Source organism: Dromaius novaehollandiae, chromosome 2, assembly GCF_036370855.1.
Source record: "Dromaius novaehollandiae isolate bDroNov1 chromosome 2, bDroNov1.hap1, whole genome shotgun sequence".
NCBI classification, from domain to species: Eukaryota; Metazoa; Chordata; class Aves; order Casuariiformes; family Dromaiidae; genus Dromaius; species Dromaius novaehollandiae.
In genome coordinates, this window is record NC_088099.1 from 4,669,729 (window position 1) to 4,689,754 (window position 20,026).

General features: G+C 40.0%; 1 protein-coding gene across 12 annotated transcripts in view; it reads right to left on the reverse strand.

The window, feature by feature from the left end:
• The window catches only part of ADCYAP1R1 (ADCYAP receptor type I), a 140,837-nt gene that overhangs the window by 87,073 nt on the left and 33,738 nt on the right, over positions 1 to 20,026 (reverse strand). For all 12 annotated transcript variants that reach the window (XM_064505676.1, XM_064505682.1, XM_064505681.1 and 9 more), the window contains exon 2: positions 19,455 to 19,618. In XM_064505676.1, coding sequence (XP_064361746.1) covers positions 19,455 to 19,505 — 51 coding nt within the window. In that variant the 5' untranslated portion in view covers positions 19,506 to 19,618. The remainder of the gene's footprint in view (positions 1 to 19,454; positions 19,619 to 20,026) is intronic.

Genomic DNA, 20,026 nt, shown 5'->3' on the forward strand with positions numbered 1-20,026 from the left:
TGAGCAAGATGTTGCTCAAACCTTCCAATGTTCCAGGGAAGGAATCAGGTGAGGGGATTTTTCACCTGTCGGGATGTCCTGGACGCTGCATGTCCTCGCCAGTAGCAAAAGGCACTTAAATTTCAGCACTGGAGGCATGTCCTTAGTTACATCAAGTGGACACAGGTCTCCTCAGTGTAAAAACAGGGCATTCTCTATGAATGGGAACATTATCCTTGTTATCACAGTCACAGAGACTTGCACATGGGAAGAGATGGTCGGGTGGCTGGAAGGATTTGAAAGTTTTTTGACACATCAAAGGTGTGAATTGAAAGAGGTCTCAGTGTTATCCAAACTAATTTGGGTCATCCTGTGGTGAACAGTGACAAAATGCAAATACCCAAAAGTCTAGACAGGAAACCTGAGCCCTCTGACTGCATATAGTCATTTAAAAATATATCGTTCTTTTCATTTTACTCTAAGAAAATTCACATTTGGTTAAAAACATGATTTGACTCCATGAGTTAACTCAGTGGAACTTCAGAAGTGAGAAAAGTTACCAGTACTCTTGAGAAACTCCAGGATCAGGCAATTTATTTGGAAGACAGAATCCAGATGTGATAGCAAACTGTGCAGTCCTTTGGCATTTCCATTTCTACAAAGATCTGATCAAATATAGCATTTCAGTACCATTAGTTGTTCTTTCATCTTTCAGTATTCTACCTGTAAAGGCCTTATTCGGAGTTCTGTAAAATGAATATTTCCATTCCATCCAGGATGTGTCTGTTCAGGCACCATGTTAATAAAGAAAAGCACAAAGAAATAGATACAGGGGAAAAACAAACAATTTTAAAAAACCCTTCACTAAGTACTTCATGGACAGTCTTTTGCATCAACAAAAGCTATAAACAGATTCTGATTCATCTGTTGTCTAAGTGTTGTCTCTAAAGTAATATGAGAGAGGAGTTTAATCCACTAGGTTTATCGGATCACCCACTTCGCACTGAATTACACTTGTTACTAATTCCATTACGACTATCAGTTTTAAAAAATTAGCTCAAAAAAAAAAAGGGGGTCCATTAGTATGTGAGGATTACAGAAAGGAAGCTTACTTTGCAATGGGAACAACATTACTGGATTTTATCCCTATTCCTACCAAGCAGTGATTCAACAGGTCAAACTAGGGCCAAGACTTGCAAATCATCATGTTAAAAATATAGGTGCTTGGGAAGGAGCTCTGTTTATGTGGATTTTTTCGGAACTGATTTACATCATTACTGGTCCCCACAACACTGGCTTGGCATTAAATAAATTGTTGTCTCCAGGAGGGCCTTACGTTGTTACTTGATTGCGTTTTTGTCTGCCTGTCTAAATGGCACCCAAACTACTGTAATTTCAAAGCACTTCAGACTAAGTGAAAGGGTAAAGTGATTAGAAACTTATTCAAACCGAGGCACAATTGTACAGTCTGCAGCATAGTTTTGACACCATGCTTTAAGGCAAATGCTACACAAAAAGACAGAGCAAGCTGCCAAAATAGGCCATTGATGCCTTTCAAGCTAGTTTACATGAATTTAAGATATGGTTACCTTCTAACACTGAATGGCTCCCTGAGAGATGCATGTCTCACGGCAGATTAGAAAATAGCTGCAGCATAATCAGCAATTCCCTTCACTTGATGGATACCTCCTGAAGTGGTAGGTCTGGACAAAAGATGTGTTGTGCAACACGGGGTACAGGCTATTTTTGAGTTTGCCTTAACTGGCTTTTCATCCTGGAGATCAGCAGTAAACCTCTCTTTGAGCATGATGAGGCATTCTCCGTACAGTTTCTGCATTCTGTAGGAGCTGACATCTTGAGTTAAACCAACATGTTCCTTTATCCTATCTCTAATAGCAGGCAATCCCAAACGATGTCTTGTGAAGCCTTTTACTGGAGGGGAAGAACTACTCACTGGAAAAGCGTTTAGAAATCCTGTTATACCCAATGTATTTGAAGTAAATTTTCAAAGTTCAATGACCAGTTCTGGTTGCAACTGCATTATGTAAAATGGATTTCTCCTGTTATTTCTCAGACTTTCTCCTCCAAAGATTCAAATTCTAAAAGTTCAGTTCCCAATAACACATGCTAGATGTCTTCCTCCCTCATTCCTTAGAGGTCAGCCTAGGCCTGCAAAGCTGACAGTCACCTGCCAACATTGTAATTCCCACTGATTTTCAAAAGTGATTAATAACAACGGGATTTAAGTGTCTGAATCGTGGTTTAGCCCTTTATAAATCTGACTGAACCTTCATGGGGAGATTCTCACCTCTCCTTGAGCAAACATGAGTGGAATGACCTAGCTGCAGGCTATCAGAGGCACAAGCCTTGTGCAGACCACCATAAATTGCTCCCAGGACACTCTCCAAGTTTTGGTACAGGCTGTGACAGGGCGGTCCTGGAACAAGGCTCAGATTCTGGGCAGAGCCATTAGCCACAGAGAAATCCCGTGTAGATACAAACTTTATCCAAACCTCCATAAGTGGCTGTCTTAGCAAGCAGAAATGCATTTAACGGGAGTTGCAGGAAAATAATGCATATGCAAATTGGTGAAATTTGTACTTGGCAGAGGAAAACAAAGAATGAGTTTTCATTCTTTGGGCTCTGTGAGCTTCAGCCCCACATCGTCATATTTTATGCAGATTCAGCAGAAGAGTTCAGATAGATCAATAAATGGAAATGATTAGAGTAAAAATTGGAGGGTAGGCTTTACCTTTGTTAATATATTGTGTCCTGCTGAGAAATGAGGGTCATATTTAAAGAAATCTGGGATAAAGTGTTCAGAGTCGGACGAACACCTGAAAGCAGGGAACAGAAAGAGATGAACTCCCATCTCCAACCACTCTAGGACACACTGCTCCCCTGATCTGGGGAACTGCTGAGCCGATGGAGTAATCATTTAGGTGACGATGATTTTGCTTGTCCAGCTCCCAGATTTGCTGTGCTAAATCAGTCCCCCATCTTGGCAGGAAGGCTGTAGTTTGGTCTCCTTTGGAGATGTTAATGTCTCAAACATTGCCACAAGACAAATTTTGGAAAACAAGTTCTGCATGGCACTGGCAAACCATAAAGGAAGCGTGTAAAAAAACACAGTATGGGGCTGCTCCCCCCCCCCCCCCCAGAGAAGCTTCTGGAACCTGGCAGCATGGCACCATTGGGCAGCACAGGACCGGGGAGGGGGGGTGCTGGAGGGCCGGAAAGCCCTCCAAGGATGGAGACTACACAACCAGTCTGGGCTTCAATGTTTAACTGTCTTCATGGGAAATGAGTTTCTTCTTATATCCAATTTGTTCTCTTGTTTCCGTCTATGCCCGTAGTCTCTTATCCTCCTGCCATGCACCACTTTGAAGAGCCTGGTTCCATCTTCTTCATGGCCTTCTCATAGCTTTTGGAATGCTGCTGTTAGGTCTCTCCAAAAGCCTTTCCTTCTTCAAGCTAAACAAGCCCAGTTTCTTTAGCCTGTCCTCATAGGCTATCTTAGCGGCTCTCCACCGAACTTGTTTCAGCTGATCATCACCTTTTTTGTATTGAGGGACCTAAAACTGGATGCAAAAGATGTGGCCTAACAAGTGCTGAGTAGAGGCGAATCACTTCCATTGATATACTGGCTATTGTCTTGTTAATACAGCGCAGGACACTGCTGGCCTTCATCTGACTTCCTCAGGATCTACACAGCTTCCCATTCTGTTACGTGTCCCAGAATCAAGGCAACCAAGTAGCTGAAGGGATTATCACAGTGAAGAACTCTTGATGAGTTTCACTTGGCCAAGGCAGAAGGAATCTTTGCTAATGTGAGACTTCTTTCACTGTGAGGACACTGGGAAACAGACCAGCTTTTAGGAGTCCTTCATTTGTCATGCTGCCGGATGCCACATTCATTTGAAAGGCAAGTTATTGTTATTACTCATTATTATTTGCCCATTTATACTTCATTACATTTAAACAAAAGCCCAACAAGAAAAGATCTTAGACAGGAAATTTGTTTTGTGCAGGCTCCCAGCAAGTTCAATAGAAATCCCATCTGAGTCACACTTGGAACAGAGATGTGTGATGAACAGCTACAGGAGGCTGCAGAAACACTTTCTCCACACACACACACATACCCTACCCAAGGGAGAAAGCTTTAATTAATGAACTAATTAAATTAAAGCTATTTGCCCTCGATTATCACACACATTCCTTTCTTTCACTCCTCCTTACAAACAATTCCAACAAGTGCATCTTGCTGTAGCTCTTACTCTAATATTCCCCAAAGGGGCTTTGGGACTGGGGAGAGCACTGAAGAACGGAGGCAAAAAGCTCATTAGAACGGCGGTAATGTGAAGTACTCAAGCTCACTCTCAAATTCACTCCTCCATTCAGCGTTAAGAGATGCTGCTTCAGATATTGTGCCAAAGTGTGTGTGGGGCGGGTGGAGGGGACGCCAAAAGAACAAAGAAAAAACTCACATCCCACAAGGAATCAAATCTTTACAAAAAAGATTGCGCCTAGACTTGCTTTCTCAATAAGCCCTTCTTTCGTGTTCCCGTCTCTGGAGGGTTTCTCTGCTGTTCCACTGCAAACACTCGAGGGCGGAAATAAAGTACCTATTCATGAAGGAAATGAAGGAGCAGACTGAATGGTGTGCCAGAGCACCAGCGCAGTGAAACGAGCCAGCATGGAGCTGAGCAGAGGGTATTGGAAAGGAAGAGAAACAGTATAGGAAAACTTCCTAATGATGAACAGCGAGACCATATGCAGGAAAAGCAACATCACTAGCAACACTTTACCATTTCTCAGGGAAAGAGAATAGTCAGCTTAAGAGGCTTTTATGAACAAATAAGGAAGAAACACGAAGATGGGGCTCTGGTTGCCCTTGGGCTGTAAGCACTTCCATGGAGGAATGCACAGTGGTGGCTGCAAGATATTGCTGGCAGAGCTGTGGGACGTGAGCTACTCTGCAGTCCCAAGTTATGACTGTGAAGAATATGACATAATTATGCTTTCCCATGCATCTGTAACATTCACACTCATTTAGCATTGATGAGGTTCAAAGACAGCTACCAGCAATACAAAATGTTGCGCTGATCAGTTGAGGAGCAGAGGTGTCACTCAGGTGATCTAGTTCATTCAGGAATAATGAAAGCTTTTACTCTGCTTACAGGTGTCAGTAATGGAATATTATACTGTTTTGGAATCAAATTTTTCAAAGGTGATGAAATTTACTCTGTGAAAAAAGATATGTCTAGATAGATGAATATATCCCTGTTAGATCAGGATGGAAAAAATATTGAAACAACTGAGTTTTCCATGTGATAGAAAATTCCAAATTTTCCCTGTATAAAGTCATCAACCACTGTAAGCCTTCAGTCTGGATTTGTACCACAGAGAATGCTACTACAGAGATGAATCGGATGACCTAATATAGTAGGGGTACTATTGTCATGATTGCCTAAATGATCACTACCTTATCTCCATATTTAGGACCGCCTCATTGCTCTGCTGCTGAGATGTATCAGAAGAAACTCCTCTCACAGCCAGTGAATGGTTTGGGCACTCAGTGTTGATGAATATTTCTGGCCTAAGTTATCTGGTGAAAAACTTGGTTTGGAAACAGACTTGCAACATCAGTGCTTGTTTCTCTCTAGTGACCAAAATGAGATCCCAGGGTGACTTGTGCAGTTGTAGGCATTGTACTACAGCTGCTGAAAACTTTATGAGGTAAATCCCATACCCACTCTTGTTGAAAGCTGTTATTTGTGTGTTGTTTTCCCACCTCAACACCTCAGATTTTTATGGGCCATCCGAAGTATTAGACTCTCATTGGGCACCAGATCTAATCATGCCTGATCTCCAAGAGCTCTTTGACAGTCTCAGAAAACATAATCTCTGGTGACATGCCATTATATCATGATGGAGAATTACTAAGTTTTGGGTAGGCAAACCGTTGCCAAAGGCATGATCAGCACCACCAACACGATTCCCTGCACTGACGCAGCAGCCAGGAGTCAGTATGTTTGTGATTCATAGTAATTTAGCCACATGCAATATTTCTCTCTTGGACATTTGTAAGCTTTAAAACGATATATGTTTAAAGATGCCCTAGAAATCACTGAAAATAAGCAATCACATTACCTGTTGCGTAGTATTTATCTTGTTAAAGTAAAGGACCCGGCTCTTCAACCAATGTATATTGACAAATAATGCTTTGCACTGGGAGATGTGGATCTGTGTTTAATCCCATTACCTATATTTTCAGGACCTGAGAACATGCAGCTTTGAAATAGGCTCATGCCTTGCGATCTGAATGTAATTCGAGTGTACCTCGCTCAAGCACATGCAGTGAACAGGTGACAGAGTGCAATATTGAACCTCAATTCCTGACTCCAGATATTACAACAGAACAGTAAAAAATATGGCTTTCACATACTCCATTAAATAGAATCATATGCCCAGACTCACTATCAGTTGTCGCCCATGTATTAGCCACAATATAAACACAGTAGGCACACAGCAATAACTGGGATTTTCAAAAGCGCTTAGGTGTTACAGGAACACAATCCCACCAGTGTGCAATTGGATCTGTACTCCCCACAAATAAAAAATCCACCCAATTCCTCTCTTTAGTCACAGGAGTTGAAGTCCAAAACACCTTAGATGACGTTCAGTGTGACGCATAGTGGCATTTTCTTTTTATACACTAAAAAAAAATCCTGACCTGCCAATATAAATCAATTTTCTGAGGAGCTGGGAGCAGCAAAACTATGGATAGGGAGCAGAAAGATGGACTAGCAGTGGGGGATGAAGTGTCTAGCCAGTCCCACATCACACACTAGTCGGTGTAAACTGTATGCTACACAATACCACTGGGGCAGCTATAGCCTTCTAATACTCGGTAAATCCTGACCTCCAGAAACCAGCCCTGAAACCTCCTGTTTATATATATATATTTTTTTTTTCTAACATGCTGTGCTATGCCCTACTTGTGAGATGTTGTTATACAATGTTACCTGTGACTCCTCTATACTACATGAGCAGATCCTCAAGCAGGCTTCAAGAAGTTCTGATATACGATGTGTTACAAAATACAGTTGCAAAGTTACTAAAAAAAAATCCATGAAGTGCCAGGTTGTATACCCTTATCTCAGATTCCTATTTTGTTCTTTTATCATTACAGGATATGTTTTGCTTCAAGGAGGGACAGCATGCAGGGATGGAGAAGGTTGTCTTCTAAGAGCAGATCTGCCCTTCAAAGGGTGATTTTATTCCAAAAAAGTCTGCAGGACTTGGATCCTTTTCAGACCCTGACAACTAAGCCACAGGTCTCGCGTGCAGAATCCTGTCTTGACCCAGATTCTACTCCAGCATTTTCTGCTCTACCACAATAAATAAATTTGCTCAGATAGCTGAAGCGAGACCTTACTGGATAAGGACCGAATCAGGAGGCATTTTATTTCCCCCGTGGTACATCCCATGTTGTGTTCATCCCCAACAAAATGAAGCAGACATCTAAAGTGTTAAGACAGCCACACCGGCTGGCAGGTACAAGGACATTTTTAATGCAGAACACGGTGGCACAGGGGCTCTCTCCAAGGATAACAGATGCTTCAGCTGTCCTGTTTGCAGCTGACTGCAATGCACAGACATTTAGGACTCAGAATCTTTTGCATACTTAAGCAAGACACAATTTTTCAGTGTCCAAAAAAAAAAAAAAGATGGAATAAAGAAAAATAACTGTAATGCCCAAGTGTGCACAGTTACTACTGTGCACTGAAGAATATATGTTGTTCAATATTTTTAATCCTCTCTTCCCAAACACAGCTTGCTAAATCAACGGAAGCTTCAGTAAACTGGCATCCCAGAGAAAGAGGGAAGGGTTCTGCTGGGGTATTTATGTATGCCACATTTAATAGTGTCTTTATATATTGACCAAGAGAGCCTACCTTTATATTTCTGGGCTTGAAAATGCTGATTTCCTCAGTGGCTCTGACTGCATCATAACCTCACTGATACTGCTTTCTGAAATCTTCAGCCATCCTGGATCCCCACAGTCCTGATGTAATACACATCCCAGCAGGGCAAGGCAAATCTCACCTTTAAGATTGACATTGCTGCCTGGTGTGAGAGCCACCCGATACCTGCAGATGACCTCAGGAGAGAGACCTTGGTTTGCCTGCCTGCCAGGAGTTCATGGCTATCACTTTGCCTTGGTGGCTGCTCTTGGCAACACAAGAGTCTCAGAGAAGGTTGGCGCTCAGGTTCAGAGGGATACCGCAATGTGAAAGCCTGCCCAGAACCTGAAGTGACCAGCATTTCTCAGATGTTAACCTTATTACCTTCATTTCCAACTCCCTAATCTTATCCTTTCCTCCCAAAAAGTTTATTTCTCCTCTGCTAATGTATTCCCAGTTTTAGGAAGAAAACTCAGTCCCATGGTTCATCCTATTTTCAGTTTTCAGGGACTCTGGTCCCTTCATGTCACTCCTGTATGCTCACAGGTGCAAGGGTACAAAGCTTTTTTTCCAAAGGTAAATGTTCTAGAGTCTCAAATCTACTTATTTCTGAGTTATAATGTGGCTTATATGTAAAAGATATGTAGATCTGAAGCCCTTGAAGTGGTAGCATTAAATTGTTCAACATCCAAGGGCCTCCAGTTATAAGCTGTGCTGCGCAGTAGGAGTTGACATCCAGACAACATGACCTGCCCCTCTAATAATAATCGTGGTCCACAACAAGTGTTATCAGGGATAGAGGAAAAATCCATGCATGCAAAAGGGAAAAAAGTTAGAATTTCCATCTTTGCTTCCTATAATTAAATATCTGCAGAATTAATGATTTATCTTAACCACTAGCTAGCAGTGAGAAAACCAAAGCAGATTCAACATTATTTCTGGTCTCCATCTACTCCTTTGACTCACAGAAAAATCCCTAAGAAATTTCCAAGGGAGAGTGTAAACACGGTTAAATAATTAGAACAAATAAAATCCTGTGGAGTTGAGAGGGAATAAGTAGGTCAGCTCCAAGATGAAGGTAGATATACTTGAGCCTTCATATTAATGTTAGCAAACGCTGGTGGCACAGCTTCCTTTGCAGTGCTCTCCAGTGTGTACTGACTATCTCCATTTCTGCTTTTCCAGAGATCCCAGTGCTGCCTTCACTGCCGTGCCATGTACTCTCAGTCCACAACAAAGATGCCACTGCAGACAAACTTCTGGTTCCAAGTACATAGATTTTATGGGTGAAAGTAAGTTAGATAGCAGGTAAGGTACAAAAAAGTGTAGAAGACCACACAAAATGAAAGAACAGGAAAATAACGTCATCATGCTTCTCTCAGATATGACTGCTGTCTTTGCTTACAATTTGACCCGCAAAATAGACCTAATGCAGAACCCAACATTTTGAGGGGCTAGTTGAAGGTCTAGGGCTCAGCATGTCTGAAAGCCAGGTCTCTCACAGAGCTCCCAAGCCGTGTATTTATATGCAGATTTCCAGGCAGCTCATTAGTACGCGCTTCTCAGTAGCCTAGCACTGAGATTAACAAAACATCTGATATCTCCAAACAGCTGTCTTTGGCATCATCACTCCAATACTTGATCACACCTTAGCCTTAAGTGGATTTATCCTGTCCACACCTCAGAGACAGGGCAGTGCAGCCGACCTCATTTGACACGTAGAGAACTGAGGAACAATAAGCTGCAGCACTGCTCAAATCAAGCGCTAAATCTGGGGCACGGAGAGGTTTTGAACTTTCAGCTCTCACGTCTTAGGTTATTGCTCTAATTGCCATTTAGCCAGTGATACCTGAACTGGCTGTAAGATGTTCTGAAAAACAAAGCTAACTCATTTTGGGAGCAGTAACACAAGGCTTTACTCACTGTTCGCATGGATTAGTGTCTCCTGAGTGGGCTCCTGTTTGGATACTCTGATGTCTAACATCAGAGGATTTGAGCTTATGATGAAGTTCATTTTTCCCTAGGGAATTAACAAAATCTCTGTCTTTACCCAAGCAGTTTATTTGCTTGAAACTTTTAGAAACTTAAACTACTTGAGACTTCAGCCCTTCTGTCAAATTTAGTTGAAACCACCCAACACATTCAGAATTTTGGTGGAGATGCCCTGGAGAGAGGGAAAATAGAAAAAAACACATATGCATAGATGTGATCATATAACTCTGCCTTCCTTCATATATCAAAGGCCCTTCACTGTCTTACTGCACATTCCCACTGGTGTTGCCTGCCTCTGTGAACTTCCTGGCTCTACCACAGTTGCTCTGCAAATGGCATGGGCAAGATAATGTAGGTTACATGGGGAGAAGTAATTTAATCCTGTTTGATGTCAGAGATGGCTGCAGACACGCAGTCAGATTCAACAGTTATTTTAAATTAGCACACAATACATTCATCTGGTTTTCTTGCCATTGGTTCAGACATATTAGGCAATGTGTGATGGGAAAAAAAGTTTAGATTTTACACATCTACAGTGCTGGAAGAGATACTAAAATGGAATATCTTAGCCTGTAATTACATCAGAATTTTGTTTATATCACAGTGCAAATATGTCATGCATTCTGTTATACTTTTAAGTAATGGAGCATATTATCATAAAGCTGGCTAACAGAGATACAACAAATAAAAAGAGCTCAGCCAGAGGGCAGCAAGAAAAAATACATTTTAATATTTGTGAAGGAGTAAACACAAACCTATACCCTTGAGCTTCAGTGTATCTCTAGTCTCATCCAACATGCATTTTGCATTATCAATTATCTGGCAAGCACTTAGCAAATGACAAAGCCAAAATAAAGGTCAGAAGAGTTTTAAGCTAAAACATGTAAAATGCTCAAATATGGCTATCATCTAAGACAAAAAAAGGAAAAAAAAACACCTCTAAATTTTCCCTCTCTAAATCTGCAAACACTAGTAGCTCAAATTATTTGCAAACCTTTTTGAGAGTCTTCAAAAGACCAAATCACCAGCCTGTATTTAGCCTAAATAACACATTTTGGCCACAGATGCTGAGTCAGACTGAGAGACCCAAAGCTTTTGAAACGAGTACACAGAAGTTAAAGCTTTTTCTTTTTCTGTGTAAAGCTCCTGGAGAATTAATAAGAATTTCACTCTCCTAAAGGAGCCTGCAGAGCAATCTTTGATGGAAAAGAACATTGTACACACGTTATCAGAAGGCCAGGCACAGTAAAAACTTTGTCACTTTGCAATCTTCAGCAGAACTTTTTAGCAGTTTAGAGCAAGCGTACATATATATTAAGTATATTGGAACAGTGAACGCAGCCACTAAGGGCATACAAAGGCTGACAATCATTAAACCCACCAACTGACACAAACAAAATCTGACTGAAAGATGCCCATTGAGACCATTTTCCCTCGGGAAACAACATATTGATTAAGCATATAGTCTAAACCATATCAATGACCAAAAAATATATTGTTATTTGTTCATTCTTAGAAAGGGGAGAGGGAGTAGAAAATGTTCCTTTTCCGTTATGTAAATGTCTTGTTTGAAAAGGATATTTATTTGGAATTTTATTTTGTTCTGTACAAAAAAAAAAAAAAAAAATAGAAAAAGGGGTTCAAATTGAAATGAAATGCTCCAAACTTTTCTAGAAAGAAAAATTCTGATCAACCTACTACAAAATATTTTTTAAAGATATTATTTTAGGGGAAAAATATTTTCCCATTTTCTCTAAAATTCATCTTTCCTTTTTTCAAAGATCCTGAAATATTTAACATAACAGATTTTTTTTTCTTTTTTTGGCTAAAGACCTAATAATCCATTGGCACCTGCCCTCCTGCAAACAAGTACACACATTCAGAGCTTAATTATTCCAGGAAAGGTAATAAACAGCTTTTGTGTGATACTGTGGGAAACCACCTTGTGATGGATCTAGGATACTGATAACGCAACTCAATCAACAGCTGAATCACTGGGCAAGGTGAACTTACGTTCATCTGTTCATCAACATGACATCCAGAAAAGGTAACTTACTACTCAATAAGGATTAGGTGTCAAAAAGCTAAAGGAAATAAAGTCTAATTTAAGCTAATTTTCTGGTCATCCTGCAGTAAGGAGAGCCCTAGGGATGTTTAGAATGGGATATACCATTGTCTGGAAGTGTCTGTCCATTTCCATTGACTATAGCAGAGTTTTTGGTAGATACTAATATCAATAGATATCCTATATTAGACATCCAGCTTCTAAGTGGCTATATATTGGCCTAAGTGCATTTGCTGACACCATTTATATATATGGCTCAGCTTTAACAGGTACAGAGGCAGGTCCCATTCATTAGGAAGGTGATATTTACTGTTTCAATCACAGCTAGTGTTATATAGCATGGAATAACCGTACCAAAGAGGTCAGCATGTTTTAGAGTTGAAGGGGATCCATATCTCCCAAATCCTCTCTTCTAAGCAGTTTCCACATGGGAAAAAGAGCTCTGAGAGAAATTCTGTTTTCTTTTCGGGAACGCGAGCACAAGGTAGCCTGGAGTGAGCTATTCACCACTTGCCCAGAGGAACAAAGAGGGCTTTGTTGGGTTGGGTTCTTTGCCCTTGGGGACTGCAACGGTAGCAGCACCTAGGCTTCATGGTTGGCAGTGATTTTCTCTTTAATGGGCCTCACAGATTTTGATTAAATCGCTGTATCTCTACTACTTTGAAAAAGAAGCCCTAGAAGCAGCATTCTGCCTCTCATCTGCTTCTTGTCCCTATGACTAATTCATAGACAACCTATGGACCGCTCGTCTGGAACGCCTTAAGGTGTGTAACCTTTGGGAAGTGCTGATTCTGCATGCTCCACAAGGGCAGTTTATGGGGTAGCTACTTGGTCCCCAGGGAGGGCCCAGTTGTCACCATAAGAGAAGCAGGGAAGTGTTTATTTTACAGATTGGGAAGCAAAAATAAAGATTTAGCTATTTATTATAAGCTACAGAGAGAGGGGCAGGAGGACATATAAAAGACCAGACCCTAACAGGGCAGTAATATAAATGTTTCATATTTTTTCCTCTCTTCCTACTCTTCTGCTTCCTTTCCCCACCTCCCTTTAATGCAGCTTTGGTTCTGCATCCCAGCTAGCTCACTTTGAGCTGACTCTACAGTAAATCTTCTTAGGCTGCTGACTCAGCAAACCCAAGGAAGAAGAGGCCAGCCTCACACTTGCTATAGACTTGAATAATATCCCTCCAGGTGCTGGATATTAATAGCTGAGCAACATGAAAAATCACTGATTCTGAATTTTTTTACAGGCTCATTTTCGAAGAGATCTTTTTTATTTCCTAATTTGTTATTTGACTGCTCATCCAATGCTCCTCCAAGCTCATGAATACAAAACCAGCAGGGAAAAGAATCATATTAATGTCCCTAAATCAGTGCTGTCATCATATTATTTGCCTGACACAGAAATTATTACTACTACCGGAGGGTAAAAAAGTGAAGGCAATAATGTAGGGCAGCCATTTCCTGCTTTGTAATCTGCTACCATGAATTTCTAAGACCCAAATACCTTGCCAGTATAAATAAGGAAAGCTACATGCAGATACCTATGTGTGTGCGTAGCATTATGAATCAGGCATTGGTAGAACCTATTTCTAGAGTTTCTTTTTCAGTTGCAATTCACGTAAAAGTATTAAAAAATAAGCTTAATAACATTTTAACTGTGTGTGTCTTTTGACACCTTCCACTAAAATCATAACTGACACCTGAAGTCCCCAGCCTGAGATCACACATGCCAGAGTACTAGACAGAGCACCAATACCACACCAAGGTCTCCCACCAGCTTTGAGCGTCTGAGACAGAAGTGTCAACTACTAGGCTTTCTCTGAGAAACACTGGGACTTGCAGAGATCTCAGGTGGACTCAGTCACCCTCTGAAAGTGCCCATCTCACCTTGCTGAGAGCCTAAGTACCATCTGGAAATGAGGATCCTAATTTTTGTGCCTCAGAAAGGCACTTGAGGTTGGATAGTATCAAGGGGCACCAGAATTATTTTGCAACATGGATTGCCTCAGGTGATATTTGTGGTAGACCATACCAGAAATTCTCAACCTTCTTTTTGAAACGACCCACTATTACACATCTTTATATAAATATAAATATATATATATATATATGTATGTATTTAACAAGGCATAGACTTTTAAGTCAACTTTATGTTTTGCTGGTTTTCCCGAGCACCATCTCCTTATGTTAAAAAAGAAAAGCTGTAGCAACAGCAACATCTTGGCTTGCTGAGGTTTTTCTCTTCTGGAGGAGGTCCCTAGCCATATTTGTACAGGAACCTCCTCGGTGTTGCACAAGTAACAGGTAAGTCCCATGTAAGTTTGTATTGTGTTAGGGACTGTTGTAATTCTAAAGAGAACTTGACTTTTCTAGTCCAGTTATGAGATCTTATAAACCGTAAGTCAGATAAACTCATTAAAAATTGGTTCATTAAGTCCTACAGGTAAAAAAAAAAAGGTTATTTAAAAAGCAGGGAATAACACGACCATTTATGTTTGTATCTGAGGAACATCACATTTGGGCTGCAACAGAAAATGGATACCCTCATAAATATAACAGGGAAGGAGAGAAACTAGTGGAACAGTGCATCTGAAATACTGTCTCTCATCTTTAAAAACTGGCAGAGATTGAAACATAGATGGTCCTATTTGAATGTACCCTGGTACTGGAAATGACAGCCACACATGAATAATGGAGAATACAGATAGCTCTCTCCTCAGCAGAGATATACCTTTAACAGACTGAGAAATATTTTCCGATTCAGCAAACAGGATCTGAGCAAACAGATCTAGTTCCTCTCCTCATCTCTTAATGAATGGAGGCTTGAACGTCGCCAGGTAGAGACCTGGTTCTCTGATCTGTGAGACGCTGCCAGCGTATCCAAATTTCTGTTTACTTACCTGACCCTCACCCAGTAATCACACCTCAATGTTAGTACACAAGAGGCATCAGTTTCACCTTTCATTTTCATCTCTGTCTCTCTGTCTCTCTCTCTCTCTTTTTTTTTTTTTTTTAGGAACGTTGATGAACATAAGTTGCCTGGCTAATGAAACGCTACAAGGAATATCTTATCATCCGAAACTTTTAAGCTTAGCAATATTAAATATGCATCCACAAGACATTCCAAGTATTAGTTCAAGAAATACATCTGATTGAATTATTACAGACAGTTAGAACACCTGCATTGCAGTTACATTTAAATTCACTTCATATACTAAGCCAACTTTGTGAGTCATGAATTTCATTGTTTCTCAAGTACATTTGGAACTACACAAAGGAACCATGTTTCAGGATCCTGTCCCCTCAAAAATTTTATGATAACTTTTGTTAATATTTAAAAAAAATCTACTGCTATCACGGATGAATGGAATGAGAAATCAAGCAAATGGCAGTGAAAGTAAATTCAGAAGGAAAAAGTAGGTAGGATCAAGACAACTGATGTGCAGATGAAAACAGAACATGTTCATACAAGACAAAAAAAAAGAGAGATTGAAAATAAACAGTCTAGATAACAACAAATACATTAAAGAACAACAACTAAAATAGCAATATAGACACTTTGGTTTGAGGCCACCTAGAATTTTCCATGAATGCACACATAAGAGTGCCCTGAGATTGGTTCAGCATATTCCATATGGAGGTCAAAACTCAGCTATGAACTCCAATCCCTAGAAGATGTGTCTTGAAGTAACACCACTTCCAGTCAAGGTGGAGCTTCTGTGACAAGCCGATGGCACCACAGAATTTATTCAGAGCCTTTGGTCTCTCTTTTCCTTTGCCATCTTGCAGAAGGTCAACTCATTCATGTCCCCTGAGAGTAACTTCTCCACAGGACACTACAGTTGGCAGAACAACTCCTCACACTACGTGTCTGAGAATGGCTGGGTCCCACCCCTGCACACAGAGCTATATCAGTCTCTCAGCTCACTGAAAATGACACACCTAGGCTTCTCCATCAATTTTGTTCCTTTTTTTACTGCCTCCCAAACCCAGACAGATTTAGCAATGGGACAAAGACAACATTTAGTGATAGAGGCTCAAGGTTTGGAAACATAAGACTACAAAAGAAAATGACATACAGCTAGCCTATACTTAATAAAAGCATTCCTTCTGTGTGCTTTGGTAACTCAAGATTTCAGTTTTTGCGGAGGTTGATCAGTCTTTGCAGGCTAACGGTTCACGTGTTTTTCCCTTACACTCAGATACAGTATTTGATTCTATGCAACTAAAATATCAATAGTTTATCTAGGGAGTTTCTGCCTTTTCTATTCAACATATTTCCTGAGTTTTACTGTCCTCCTAGTGCACCTTTTTTCCCTCTCCTTTGCAGGAAATTTAGCTCCAGCTATCTTCTTCAAGGTGGACTAACACAAGGTTTTTCCATCAATCACCTATTATAAAAATCATTAACTAATATATCGTGTTAAACCCATGCTCTCAGCTACATTGCTAGCTTATTACAAGGGCATATTTTGAAGAATGTTAGCTGCAAAAACTTGGTGCTTTGTCCTATTCTTTTTGAGAACGCAAGTCTTATCAATCCAAGTTCCACCAACAGTTGATTTAGCATATGGGAGCTATACAGGGCCAACTGCAATAGGATTCTGATGGTACAAGTAGAGAAGGTGTAGCAAAGCACTTCCATGATTGGATTGTCAAAAACAAATCATGATGCAGGCCAGATCAAAAATGTCCATAACCCAAGTGGTTAGGAAACTGAATCCTTTGTCCTCTCTGCATTTTTCTGAGCCATTTGTGGCTCTGGACCTTAGTCTGGGCACTTTGGTCTTCTGTGTGTAAAATGGGACTATTAGCACCTTCCTATCTCATATTTAATATCTAGATAACTTCTGTCATTGCTGCACATGAGAAGAGCTTAGGATCGGGAGCCAACCCTAGTGCCTCCACATAATTGGAAGAGGAAGGATTGGCACCTAGTCACTGTTAAGACTGTAAGACTGTTAAGGCAAAAAAGTGCACATCCATGCAGGTGTACAGATTCAGGAGCTGATGCTTCCACAACAACTGTGAAGGATGGAGAAGTGCTCCATGAAATGGGCATGCAGTTTTCACAGCTGAAAACAGTAGCTCTCCTTGAAAGCAAATGGAAATTTCTTGAACAGTACCAGCTGTGTTTAGAGAAAAACAATGTAGAAGATATTTTCAGAGACCTTTTAGAGGCTAGGAGAATAATTAAATTTACTCTAAATATCTTGGAGTGTCACATCCACTCCCTTGGAAGAAAATCTGAAAATCTACATGACAGGAAAATATCAATCTGAGAACATCAACACAGCATGTAAGAGGTGGTTTGAAGAGCAAGTTTGTCCCAGTGGAGAGAGAATCTGTTACCGTAAGCATTACAAAAGAGTCCCAGCAAGAGCAGGACTGTAAATAGCATACTATTCCTTGAGCTCCAGCCCATGAAAAGAAACTTCAGAAAGGAAATAAGGAATGAATAATTCAGTATATACAATTTACAGTACAATATCTGCCATGGGCCTAAGTCTCTTCACTGACCAAGGTATGTGTGCATATATAAAAGCTCATGTGTGTAAAATAGCTAATTTTATTGCCTGTATTCCTGCAGGAAACTATAATAAAATCTTGCACTCATAAACAAGCTCATAACCATTGCAAAAACAACACAGATAAAAGCATATTTGTTCTTATTAACTCTGGTTTGCTTCACAGTATTTCATTAGAGAGCTGTTCTTTCCAAAAGCCAGAGCTGATCACTAATTATCCAGCTCAGCGATCACAGCTATGTCCTGAAATGCTACCACTTGGAAACTGTGACTTGCTGTCCTTTTACATTTGCCAGGAAGGTCATCTGAAAGCTCAAGAGATATGTTAAGTCACATTTATTTTCCTTAATTAAAAGCAGTTCACCTCTAAAAAAGAAGATACCTTTTGGATGTCTTAAGCTAAACACCAAAAATTCTGAAAAGTTCAAGTTCACTGGTCACTAAAAAATATCTTTTGCTCTTCCCTTCATATGATCATGTAATTATTTTTTTTCCAGTACAAAAAATGTGTTTTCATACCCAGGAATTCAATCATTCTACCAATATGCTTTCCAGTTTCACTTAGTGTACGATGAGTCTCACTGATACTATCCACGTAAAAGATAAGCATCCAGTAGCAGTGTCAGTGAGACTGATGGTAATTCCTAAGAGCTCTGTTGTCATATCTGGGTCTCAAACCAGAAAGGACAAGGTGGGGTTATGTAATCAAATTTATGTCTAAAAACACAACATGTGAGCTAACCTCCCTTTATTGTTAATGGAGAGATATATGCAATTCCAGCAGACAGACAGAAGACCTCATATTAACATAAGCATCTAAAATATGTTTGTTGTTGGGTCGTTCCCTCCTGCCAGCCTTTAGCTTAGAGGAAGTCTAGTGTGACTAGCTCAGACATGCAATATAAAAGTTAAGCCTACCCACTTTGTTTATAAATAATATTTTCTACCTGACCAGAAAAGCTAGGTAACAGTTATAAGCATGGTGAACTAGAAATTAATCCAAAGATCAGATATTTGTATGGTAAGCGATAGACTGTATTATTTGGATTAACAGAAATACTCTACCACTTCCACTCCCATTCTACAGAATTTAGCTGACTAATGCTAAATTTTTGACATACTGTTAATTAAAATGGTCTCTAAATAAGATCTAAGAGGAAAGAAAGAGTATTTATGTGAGTCAAAATAAAGAGCAGCACTGTATGCTGACTGCTATGCATTGTAAAAGACTTGTTTCATAGTCAACATATATCAGCAAGAAACTCTAAAAATGCTGAAATGTATTCTGGACATGTTGCTATTATATTAAATAGTTTTAATTTAAAAATAAAAATAGAATATATTTCAAGAATCTTTTAGATGTCTGGCTTTTAAAGTGTAGAAACATGCAAATGTCTGTATATTAAGCATTTGTAAAGCATTTTTGTCAAAGTTATAGAGAGCTATTAAGAAGAACAAGACAGAGGATTTTAGAGTGCTATTTCTCACAATATTCCTCACTAAAATGCTTATTCAGAAGTAGTGAAAAGCAGTTATGAACAATGGTCTGGCAAGAACTGGGCTGAAATGAGAGATGATTTAATTATAGGGGTTGTATACTATTCCCTATGGTTACAAAGGGAAAAGACATTCTTTTGTCAGTGGTCTTATGGCTTTTGTGTGAGGCTAGATGCAGCCACTATGTAGATGGCGACAATGGGCAAGAATGAAGTTACATGGCCAAGTCCCAGCCCAGCCACATGAACACAGTTCTACTGCATCCATGAAGAAAGCTGGAAAAGACCTAACCAAAACTATGGAGTCACACAGAAAAAAGCCAGAATCAGTGTCAACGACAGATCATTCACCTTAAGCAAGTGTTGGCCTTGAGAACATGCATTTAAATGACCACAACATAAATAAAGACATCTTTCCTTACCAGAGGAAGCAACACGAGACTGAAGAAGCAGGTCTTCCAATTGATGGCCATCTCTCTTGATTTTTATCTTTAGTCAAATTCTGCTTTTTTAATGCTTATTAGGGCCGAAGCACACGCTCTCTGCAGATGCTATTGTCAATGTCTTCACGTCAAGGCTCAGATCTCTGCAGTGAAACAGGATAATGATTATAAATATAGAAAACCTGAAGAGAATGAGAAAGAAGTGGACATAAAACAGAGAACACAGCACCTCAACTGTGAGTTTTGTATATTAGAGATCAACCATACTTGTCTGTTTTGCAGCTGTATAGCTGGTCTTGGATATTTAATGTAAAGCCCGAGGACATGGCTGTGTGATCAATAACTTGGATCATAGAAACTACTGAAATAGATTTTGTGATAACAAAGACCTAAATTGTATCCAAAGGAAAGGCAGAATAAAGCATTTTTAACCAGAAAAAGGACCTGAATGTCTGCTTCCGTTCTGAAGTCATGATTTGACCTTCATGGTTTTCAGCAGAGGCTCAAAACTGTGACTATTTGAAGGCTTTTTAAGAGATTGTATGACTTGA